At 45.5% G+C, this 11,323-nt stretch overlaps 1 protein-coding gene across 4 annotated transcripts; it reads left to right on the top strand.

Annotated features, from left to right (window-relative positions):
- Positions 1-205: 205 nt before the first annotated feature.
- On the top strand, positions 206-10,778 carry LOC123091453 (disease resistance protein RGA2). 4 transcript variants are annotated; one of them, XM_044512964.1, is made up of 4 exons: positions 206-3,723; positions 3,856-4,202; positions 6,909-8,889; positions 9,056-10,778. In XM_044512964.1, exon 4 carries the CDS (start codon positions 9,064-9,066, stop codon positions 10,549-10,551), a length of 1,488 nt encoding a protein of 495 aa, XP_044368899.1. In that variant the 5' UTR covers positions 206-3,723; positions 3,856-4,202; positions 6,909-8,889; positions 9,056-9,063; the 3' UTR covers positions 10,552-10,778. The 4 variants fall into 4 exon arrangements, with proteins under 4 accessions (XP_044368899.1, XP_044368897.1, XP_044368898.1 ...); XM_044512962.1 differs by having other exon boundaries at positions 206-4,202; positions 8,752-8,889; XM_044512963.1 differs by having other exon boundaries at positions 206-4,202; positions 7,407-8,889.
- The last annotated feature ends 545 nt before the right edge of the window (positions 10,779-11,323 follow it).

Below are 11,323 nucleotides of genomic sequence, written 5' to 3'. Positions count from 1 at the left end.
TACTGTTCATATAGGGTGCATGCCCGAGAGCTAGAGCTCCTAATCCGTGTCCGTTCACCATTTCCCTATGTTGAACTTGCAACTAAATACTCCGGCCCATCTAAAACAGCCCAACGAAGGGGTCCCCGTCGCAATTAATACAACGGCCCATCTAAAACAGCGAATCCCCATCACGCCTGAGCTCACCGACGCGTGTAAGCATCTCTCTTGGCCCCTCAAAAAAAAATCTCATTCTCAAAAAAACAACAACAAATCTCTCTCGGCTCCTCCACTCGTCGGCGCGCGTCACCATCTCCATCCCCCGCCGACCCCCGCCGACCACCCGACTGTCTCTCCGTCCATCGCGGTGGCGCCGGAGCCGGTGAAGCAGAATGGACGACCAAGGAATCCCTTCCCACCCCTCGCGCGTCCATCTCCGGCCTGCTCCGATTCCTATCCCCCCTCTCCCTCCCACGCGGCGCCGAGTCAGCCGACCACCAACCCCTCCCGAGGTAGGTCAGGAAGGTACCTCACCCCGAACCCGAAGGTACACGCACGCACTGACGTCTCTTCCGCTCGGAGCTTTGCGTCACATACTCACATGGTGGCGCCTGGCGCGGTGCGCACATGGAAGATGCAGATTGCAGAGATACGTGCGTACTTCTGTATCCGCGCGCGATCAAGTCGTGCAACCGCAGTTGCAAAGCATGCCAGTTGGATTCTAGCGATTCCCGCGTACAAGTTTGGGGTGTCGGTTCACCACACCCGACGCAAAGGATTCCCTTACATTGGGATTCTGTTTCATATTTTGCTGTGATGATGCACTGTCCCTAGATTTTGGGTTCTAGCGGTTCCCGTGTATAACCTTGGCGTGTCAGTTCGAGGAAACTGTGCTAATTAGCATGCGATAATCAGGGGGTTCTTCTTAATACTAGCCACAGTGCTTTTATTTTAGTCATTCGAGAGTAGTCATGGCAGGACAAGTGCAGACAGACTGTACTGGTCATGAGATTCTGTTCATATGTGGTGGTGATGCAGTAGGACTAAAATTATCTCTGAACACGAGTCGAGCGTTGGGCTGTAGCGGTCTCCATGTTTAAGAGTTGAAGGAGACAATGCTAATTAGCACATGATAGTCATGGACTCGTAATTTTGCATTCCGTCGGTTTTAATTCTGTTAGCGTTTTGTTTTGCTAATAGTGGTGGGGAAGGAATCGAAGGCTTCGAACACGAGCATGTATTTTGCTTCGAGTAATGATGTCAATTTTATTCGATTCAAACGCTTTGGTTAGCAAAAGCAGAGGGAGTAATTATTTCTTTACAGAGGGAGTAATTGTCAGCAAAACCAGGGTAAGCTTTGCTCCGGGATGGTGCCTACATGACGCTCCTTCCCTAATATTTTTTCCTGGTCTGAGTCGTGAGTCAGAAGGTCCACGTTAACTGAAGCGAATTAGATTTATCTGGAATATCTTGACTTTGGAGAATAACTCCGACCTTAGCTTGCCAAGCTTGTTTAGCAGGAATTTACCCCACTTGCACCAACTTGCCAGTACTTTAGTTTTCTATAGTTAGGCAGCTTGGATTATGCAGGTGATGGTGACAAGTTTCCACAGTACTAGTGGCTGTTAACTTCCCATTTCAAAGTTCAATGTACTTCCGATTTCAATAATAGGACTAAAATTATCTCTTACATGTCTCTAATATGGGGTTCTAGACTTCTAGTGGTCTCCATGTTTAAGAGTTGGAGGAGACCATGCTTGTTAGTACATGATAGTCATGGACTTTTAATTATGTATTCCGCCGGTTACAATTTTCTCTCAGCATTTTGTTTCTCTAATATGGGGAAGGATTGGAATACGAGCATTTATATTGTTTTGATAAATGACATCAAATTTATTCGATTCAAACATCTAATTGTTAGCAAAACCAGGGTTAAGCCTTCATGACATGTCTCCCCTAATATTATTCGTGGTCTGGGTGGTGAGTCATAGTGTCCATATTAACAGGAACGAATCATATTTATTGTTCACTAAAAATAATCAGATTTATCTAAATCTTTTTGACTGGAGAATAGCTCCAACCTTAGCTTGCCAAGCTTGTTTAACAGGAATCTATCGTGCAGCAACTTGCCAGTACTTATGTTTTCTATAGCTAGGCACCTTAGATTATGCAGCTGATGGTGACAGATTTGTACAGTACTAGTGGCTGTTACCTTCTAATTTCAAAGTTCAATGATTTCCCATAATTGTTGAAATTTCCGGCCGCCTAGCTAGGCTCATATTTCAGTAATGTCTCAGTCATCTGAAAGAGAAATCAGTTGACCATGCATTGCCGCCCTTGGACTGTAATATATTGCTTACTCTAACCTGAATTTAACCATACGCAAGTCTATGTGGTAGGATGCAAACAATATATTGACCTCAGTTGACAGTGAATTTTTACTTTAATGTACACAGGCCTCGAGTTGTAGTTTACCTAGAGGAGAGATCGGTTGTCTTCTATCGTGACCGTGGGATTCTATCTTGAGAGTAAGGCATATTGCAGAGGTTTATTTTTGAACTGCATGAGGTATGCCATTCATGGGACCATGCTGTAATATATCTGACCCCTTGAGAAATTTGTTTTGGCTGGCAGTTCTTAGTGAGCTGATAGGCTAGCCAACTAGTAAGTGATGCATCAAACCAGAAATTAGCATGTCCTCTAGTGTTTGCTAATCTCAAATTTTTCGTTTACCTTGTGGGAAGACAAATTTCTTGTACTAGAATTAAGTTTCGTTCTTCAGAGGAGGACAGCGCACAGCCACACAGGCAAACCACGTTATTCTAGCATGCTTGTCTAATCAATGGCATCGGAACCTTCTGCCTCCCTCTCGTCCAGATAAACCAAGCATATACTGTACAGTGCTAGTGCGTCTTCGTTTGTACTTCCCTTTGGCATTCATGTTAAGTACGTGTACCGTGTATCTTATGCGGGATTAGGGAACATACCGATAGACAAAGGATGATGCTTTAGGTGACTTGCTACCTAGCTGGGGATTAGGAGACCACCAAGCTGATGCTACAGAACGGAAAGCAACAGTTTGTTTTGCTGCTCTTGTTTTCAGCAATTGCTGTGAGGGGCTCCTCTCAACCACCGAACCCCATAGGCCTTCTATTGGTGGAATTCTTAGTGATCTTTGTCCACTGTTCTTCCTTCCCATATTTTTGAAGATGTTAGGCCACGTTGCGTCAGTGAAATGCCGACAAGTGTCGTTTGAGAATCTCTCTATTATCAGCTTAAACCCTCTGACCTCCACCACTTGTTTCAAACCTTTATTCTTATTCCCACTGAATAGTTCAAGAGCAAAAGTGTTATATATATTTAGGCAAATGCTGATTCCATCAATGTATTAGCATATAATACTGAATATTTGATTCATGTTGTCTAATTAATAGTTTCTTTCCTTGTCCAGCAGCAGTGCTTACCAACTATGATTATGATGATAATTAGGTATCCACCTGCCGTCCTTAACTCATTTGATGTCAGTGAGCATGTTTCCTGAGCATGCTGGGCTCCCGCGTCGTTGACAAAATGGGCCATACAATCATTCCTGTTAGTCTCAACTCTCAAGGAATTAATTTGAGCCCTCTATGACGAAATCTTGTAGGGTGTGGTGGGGGCATATGATACTTAATGTCCGGTTGTGAAGGCAGTTGTACTGCTGGTTGTGATGAAAAGTACCATGCTGCCAAGATCCTTTTTAAAGTGATTTCTTCTTTTACATCATATTGTCTACACTCTTACAGTTGTACTTTGGCATCTTTTTCTTTTTCTGGTCGAACACAACAATATTCCATGACCAAGTAAATTCACAATGTTACTCTTGACAATGTGCAGATTTTGCCAGCTTTGCTTGTCCTGTAATAAAGACATCTCAGCATAGTGCAGGAAAAAATATTTAGTTACCTCAGTGGAATCATCCAGACTCTCTCCAGAGGAAAAAAAAACTTATACAATGCTGAAAGCTCTCCGGAACACACCATTTGTGCACTTGTAATCTGAAGTTCTGAAATAGTCAGTGAAAAGCTGTACATGGTTGGACTCCATCCAGATTTTCCTGCTGTTGGTAGTTTCTGGAAACGATCATTTTGGAATTGCCAGGCGGGAAGGCAGGAGAAACATTCAGATCAGTAGCAAGAGGCAGCCTGGAACCAGGAAATCTGTGTGGCCTACGCTTGTGTTTTGTAAGTTCCACTTTGCAACAGCTCTATTCCTTGAGACAGGCAGCTTTGCCCTCTTTTAGTTTTACTCTATTGTCTACATCTCATAACTCCATTAGAATCTGCCAATAATTTGTATCACCTGACAATAATGGGCTTTATGAATACGCTTTATGAATACCTTATTGGTGTCAAATAAAGAATCCAGTCTGCGAGCAAGTTGGTGTCATGAATTTATTACACCACAAACAATTTGGACACACATTAGCATGCCAAAATTAACTTGGTTTGGGGTGGTCAATGATCATGAATAATGTTAAGTATTAAAACGTCAACATTAATTCCGTATCAGACTGAATGAAGCGGTGCTTATGTTTTTAAAAAGATATCATATAGTACTAAGAAGCCATTTCTTGAGCACAAAAATTTAAATCATATGATTTGCATCTTTTGTTGCCGTTCTGCATTGCCATTGGCACATATGTGCAGGCCATAGCAACTTTGAAGTAGCAACAGCACATAGTCCAACAATTGACTAGATGCTGCCACGTAGCAAGAAGAATTCTTGGAATATGCCATTAGCGTATTCGCAGTCCCTTCTGCTTCATTCTGTCAGGCCAGCAAAATGACACATTGCACACGTATGCTTTTCTCTTCTATTTTTATTGTGATGTTTTGGGGGGTATGTATGTATGCTGTGAAGTTGGTGGGGAACTACACAAGAGCCAATCACCTCTAGCTCAATCCATGTTGCATTAGGCTCCAAGATCAGGATAATTTAGCGTGCATCGGCCATGAAGGTGGGGTCCACGCATTCTCTTTTCTCCACTACTAATCTCTTGCCCCTCCGCCATGTGGTTTCTATATAAGACACAGTCTGAGGCCACACATCAAGGCAATTCTTATCGTAGATAGCAACTAAAATGGAGACCATGTCATATCCTTGTTCCCCTCTTCTCTCCCTCCCCACACATGAAGAGAGTAACTTTTTCATGTGGTCTCCTCAAGTAGCTCTCCACGAGAACGCCACCATCCATGTTGATCATTCCACTGATCAGCAACCTGATAATGTGTTCTTGGACACTGCAGCTCAAGATTATGCCAATGATTGGCATCAACAAGATGCTTCTGATGTTGGTGTGTTCACCTATTGTGATGAGAGGATTCTGGGCCAAGAGAGTGGCAACTTGGTCGCGATCCAGGAAGAGCTCATGGAGGAGAACAGTTTAACTGATCTCCTTCTCACTGGTGCAGAGGCGGTCGAGGCGGGGGATCCAAGGTTTGCCTTGGCAGTGTTCTCAAGGCTTGATGGGCTCCTCCTTGGCAGCCCTGAAAATGCAGCAGCCGGCTCTTTTGATCGCCTGGCCTACCACTTTGCCCAAGGTCTGCGGTCCCGGATCTCCAGTGCAAGCACCAGTTGCTCGCTGCCGGAGCCACTGCCGTCTGATAGAATGTCGGTGCAACAGATTATACAAGAGCTGTCGCCGTTTGCCAAGTTTGCACACTTCACTGCCAACCAGGCCATTCTAGACGCCACCAAGGGCGATACACATGTAAACGTCGTCGACCTGAACATTGGCGAGGGCATCCAGTGGCCATCACTCATGTCAGATCTTGCCCGTCATGGTGGCATGTCATTCCACCTCACGGCAGTCACAGCAGACGCCGACTACACCAACGATGTTCACCATGAATCTGCCCGGCGGCTCTCGGAGTTCGCGGACTCCTTGAACCTCCCCTTCCAGTACAGCTCTCTCTGTTTACACAGTGATGAAGACCTGCATGAGTTCTTCAAGAACAGTAAAGGCTCGGTGATCTTCTCATGCGACACAACAAGCATGCCTTACAAGTTGCTGAGCAAGTTACCGGCACTCCTACCTGCCTGTGTTAAGCTGTTACAGCCTAAGTTAATGGTCATTGTAGAAGAGGAGCTGGTTAGAATCGGAAAGGAGGCGTCTCTATGTAAGGCCTCCTTTGTCGACTTCTTCTTCGAGGCATTGCACCACTTCACGACGGTGTTCGAGTCACTGGCGAGCTGCTTCGCTGGTGGTAACCAGGGGGCTTGCCTGAGGCTTGTGGAGAGGGAGATGGTGGGGCCAAGGATACAGGACTTTGTGGGGCAGTATGGGTCTGTGACAGTTGAGGTCACTGCTCCTCAGGTTTTGGAAAGGTATGGGGCTTGTGACCTGAGTGGTTGCAATGTTGCTCAGGCCAGGATGCTGGTTGGGTTGTTCGATAGGGGGTTTGAGGTTGTGCATGAGAAGGGTAGGCTTGTGTTGTGCTGGAAGTCCAGGCCACTGACCTCTGTGTCTGTTTGGGCTCCAATCTTAAAAGAAAGGAGCTCATGAAGTTCTTTATTTTTGTTGTTGTAAGCGTTGCAGTGAAGAATTTTGAGGAAAACGTATTTGGTTAGTGAGCCACCTTATTTGGTTTCTATCTCAGCCTTTCTCTCTTGCTCTTGTTGGCTTCTCATATACTCCCTCCGTCCCAAAATTCTTGTCTTAGATTTGTCTAGATATGGATGTATCTAGTTACGTTAGATACATCCGTATTTAGACAAATCTAAGACAAGAATTTTGGGACGGAGGGAGTATCTCCTAGGGTAACTTCTAGTGATGAATAGTCTCAAGTAGCAAGTGGAAGAATGAAATTTGCTCACATATGAGCTGTGCTGATTTTACTGCAAGAATGCTCATTTATCTAGATGTTTGTTTTGCTCTTATGAACCAGGTGTCAACCAGTGCAAATAGAGAGGGAGGGAGGAACTGGGAGAGAGTGGCCGGCTGATGCCCAATTTGTAATGAAACCATGCTTTTTAGGTCACCCCAAAATGATTTATCCTAGTTGTCGTTATTTTATTTGCAAAATATAACATTTTTTTGCCCATCTGCACAAAATAGAGAAAACATCAAAAAGTCTGAAAGTGACACTCTTGTAAACACAAGAGTGCCTGGGCCATTGCATTTGGTCCATTTGTGGGGTTAGGATTGATTGGAGACTTCCTCATATTTAAAATGCACACAATGTTTTCTGCAGCCGTATTCATGAAAAGGTGGAAATAAGTGAGCCGAAAGAGACATTTTGTATTTTGTAGGAGCGTCCAACTGTGTGAACTGCTTTCAGTCACCATCATGGTGCCATATGTCTGCAGACTTTGACTTCATTCTACCACCTCTGAAACAGTGTTACTCTTTGCAAATTAACTCCCATGTGATCACTTACTCCCAGGGAGGGCTCGTCTCAGCTCAGTACGGAGGTTCTGATTTCAGCAGTCGCAGGTGATCTTGCCAGCCGTTTCATCTCATTCCTAGCTCACATATATGACACTCGAACTTGTGAGGATGATGATCGTAGAAGGCTGGAACTCGTGTTGCTAAGGATCCACGCTGTTGTTGAGGAAGCAGAGGGGCGGCACATCACAAATCGAAGAATGTTCTTGCAGCTTAAGGCACTCATTCAGGGTGTGTATCTTGGGCATTACATGCTCGATAGGTGCAAGGCAGTCTCAGGAAGTACTTGTTTGTTGTGGATTTCATCTTATGATGTGGATGAGACGACATGGGCAAACTTCCAATCATATTTGCAGAAGTTGCCAGGCACTGAGATCAAAATTGTAGTGACAGGCAGAGCAGAGCAAGTTGCAAACTTGGGGACTGCTCAACCCATCAGGCTGAAGAGTCTGTCTGAAGAAGAGTCCTGGTACTACTTAAAGGCACTTGCCTTTGGAAGCATGGATCCCGATGAGCATCCAAAACTGGCATCTTTGGGTATGCAACTAGCAACACTCCTACAGGGATTATTTCTTGGTGCAAATATACGAGCCACTAAGAGCGAGCCCAAATGCTCAATTCTTGCGTGGTGTATTATGTAGCATAAGGGGACTGGCTCACAAACACTTGGTCCTTCGGCACGCACCCAGAGGAATTTCTGGAGAGAATACTCCTCTGAATTATACCAATGTGGCCTTAGTGGGCGGTAAAGCTCAAGGATGCCATGTATATATGATTTTTGGGAGGCGAGCTGCCAAAGCTGACATCGCAGGAGCTACTGCACCCGTCCTGAGGTGTTCCTGCCGAAGACAAGTTTGAGGTGTTGGGATGGAGATCTCGGATCCCTCCTAACTTTGATTATGTTTTTACTTACGAGAAACAGAAGCACCGTCGTATCATCGGCAAGAAGAATCATCTGGCATGGAAAAAAACATCAGCATGAATTTTAATTTGGCCGACAGAGGTGCACGGAGGAGTTATCTGTATGCCCATCCTTATTCTAGATGTAATTCGAACCTTTTTGCTAATATGCACTTGTTAAACAGGATATGTAAAGGGCAGTCACTTCCTATTGCTACATCACGCTTCTGACTATTCTCATGTATACGGTCAATTCAGTTTAACCCAGTATGTGTCGATGACTAACTGGCTTCAGCCACATGCCCACACCTTTGAATCATTGTGCTGGCAGTTCCATTTCTTGACTTTTAGCCACCGTAGTGCTATGTTTCTTTTAAAGAAAGAAAAAGGTATGGATAATTGCTTCCTGGTCAAGGCTCACAGTAAGATGCTTATCTCTGCAGTTGCTAGTGTTGGAGGATGACCTGAAGAAGCTGAGGTGCTCCAGCCACCGATCCTCGCCATCATCGACCATTATCGAGAAGGCGGAGGTGCAACAGAAAGCAAACTGAGAAAAGGTCCTCCGGCTCAAGGGGCTCAAGGTAGAAACAAGTTACAAAAAGGAAATTTTGTACGTGAGTGTTAGGACGAGCCACCTCATCATATGAATTTATTTCTGTCGTTGTCATATAACCCTGGGTTGCTGTCTTTCTTGACCTTATTTCCCCACCTCTGAAATAACTACTTTCTTTGCAAACTAAAAATCAGATCTTGGCATGGAGGTTCTGATTTCAGCTGTGGCGGGTGATCTTGTCAGCCGGTTCATCTCTTTCCTGGTGCAAAGTTATGGCACTCAAACATGTGAGGAGGAGGATCGTAGAAGGCTGGAACGCATCTTGCTAAGGATGCACATGGTTGTTGAGGAAGCAGAGGGGCGGCACATCACAAATCGAGGGATGTTCCTGCAGCTGAAGACACTCATCGAGGGTGTGCATCTCGGGTACTACATGCTTGACAAGCTCAAGTTCCAACCCCTTGGAGAAGAGAGCGTTGAAGATGATGAGGTGAGTCACTGGAGCCAATCTCTTGCCGTTTCTACTTTTGACGCCGCCAAGCGCCTTCGTTTTGCTGTTGCTGCTTCTATGATGAAGAACACACCAATAACATTTAGTACCAGGAGCACAACAAAGTTGAAAAGTGTTCTTGCAAGCTTAGAGGCTACGACTGCAGATATGAGAGAGTTCGTTGTGCTCCTCGGCAGCTGCCCTCGCCTTCCTCGCCAGCCATACTGTATGCACCTATACATGGATAAGTGCATGTTTGGTCGCCACGTTGAGAAAGAGCAACTCATCAACTTCTTGCTATGTGATGACACTCGTCACGATTGCGCACATATTAGCATCCTGCCGATCATCGGCCCACACAGAATTGGGAAGAAAACTCTGGTGCAACATGCTTGCAAGGATGAGAGGGTGTGCAATCGTTTCTCCCACATGTTTTTCTTCAAAGGAGATGATCTACGGAACGAAGTATTTGCATTGAACAGCCAGGCAGCCTCAGGGAAGTACTTGTTTGTTGTGGATTTCATCTTCGATGTGGATGAGGCAGCATGGACAAACTTCCAGTCATATTTGCAGAAGTTGCCAGGTGCTGGGATCAAAATTGTAGTGACAGGCAGAGCAGAGCAAGTTGCAAACTTGGGGACTGCTCAACCGATCAGGCTGAGGAGTCTGTCTCAAGAAGAGTACTGGTACTACTTCAAGGCACTCGCCTTTGGAAGCACGAATCCTGATGAGCACCCGAAACTGGCATCTTTGGGCATGCAACTAGCGGCGCTCCTACAGGGATCATTTCTTGGTGCAAACATACTCGGGGAGCTACTAAGAGCTAATCCAAGCACAGAATTCTGGCGCGGAGTATTATCGAGCATAAGAGGAATAGTTCGTGAGCACTTGTTGTCCTTCGGCACGCACCCGGAGGACCTTCTTGGTAGAAATTTTCCTGTGAATTTCGGCAGTGCGGCCTTGGTGGGTGGTCAGGCTCAGGGATACCTGGTGTATGATCTTAGGGAGGCTGGCCCTGCTCAAAGTGAGCTGCCAAAACTGACGTCGCAAGAACTACTGACAGGCCGTGATATACCTGTTGAAGACAAGTTTGAGGTGCTAGTATGGAGATCTCGGATCCCGCCTTACTGCGACTACGTCGTTACCTACGAAAAACAGAAGATTCATGTGGCAGCGAGAAAACGTCAGCGCAAATGTTAATCTGGCAAACAGAAGTGCACAAAGGAGTTGGATCCCCTTCCTTGTAGTTTAGTAAATTATTATTCTCTGTTTTTTTGAGAACCTATTATTCCTTTTTCTATACTGATATACTATGTGTATATGTGCACTTTTTAGAAGGGGTATGTGAAGTGCAGTGAGTTACTGATGCTAGCCTGAGTTGTGTGTACGTAATTGAAGCCTCGTGTAAGGAAACTGCTTTAAACTTGTGACTACTGTGTCTGTGTGTGTGACCATTTCAATGTAACTCCCCAGTATGTGTTGGTGGCTAGTTGGCTTTAGTCACACCAAGTTCCACGTCGTCTTTGCCTTCCTTGACGGCCACAGTACAGCTGCCGTAGGTTGCTTTCATGGTCAATGCCTCTTCCGTTTGATCTCCTTGAGCCAGAAACACGGAGATGCTTGCTAATCTTGTTAGAGCATATCTAGTCGATTCCTTGAAACCTTTTAACTCCTCAAAATGAGGGTTAAGGGCATCTCCTGAGGGTTACCGCAACCGTCTGGACTATACGATCTGGACAGTTTAGCCATCCAACATGGTTTTATATCGGTCCGCCGAGCATTCGGATGCACTTTTCTCGTAAACCCGAGACAAACCGGGGGGCTTTCGGGAGTCCGGACAGCAGACACATAGGACTCCTACACCCCTGGCCCACCCAAAACCCCTCCCGGACCCGCACCTCCGTCCTCTCATTTTCTCTCCTTCCTTTTTTCTCTCTTGCTTTCGTCATCGGTTCACCACCCGGCCGCCCAA

Source organism: Triticum aestivum, chromosome 4B (genome assembly GCF_018294505.1).
Source record: "Triticum aestivum cultivar Chinese Spring chromosome 4B, IWGSC CS RefSeq v2.1, whole genome shotgun sequence".
NCBI classification, from domain to species: Eukaryota; Viridiplantae; Streptophyta; class Magnoliopsida; order Poales; family Poaceae; genus Triticum; species Triticum aestivum.
This window is presented reverse-complemented; position numbering and strand designations above follow the sequence as displayed.

Coding starts and splice junctions, on each gene's coding strand:
- LOC123091453 (XM_044512964.1), top strand. CDS start 9,064: ATGGAGGTTCTGATTTCAGCTGTGGCGGGTGATCTTGTCAGCCGGTTC.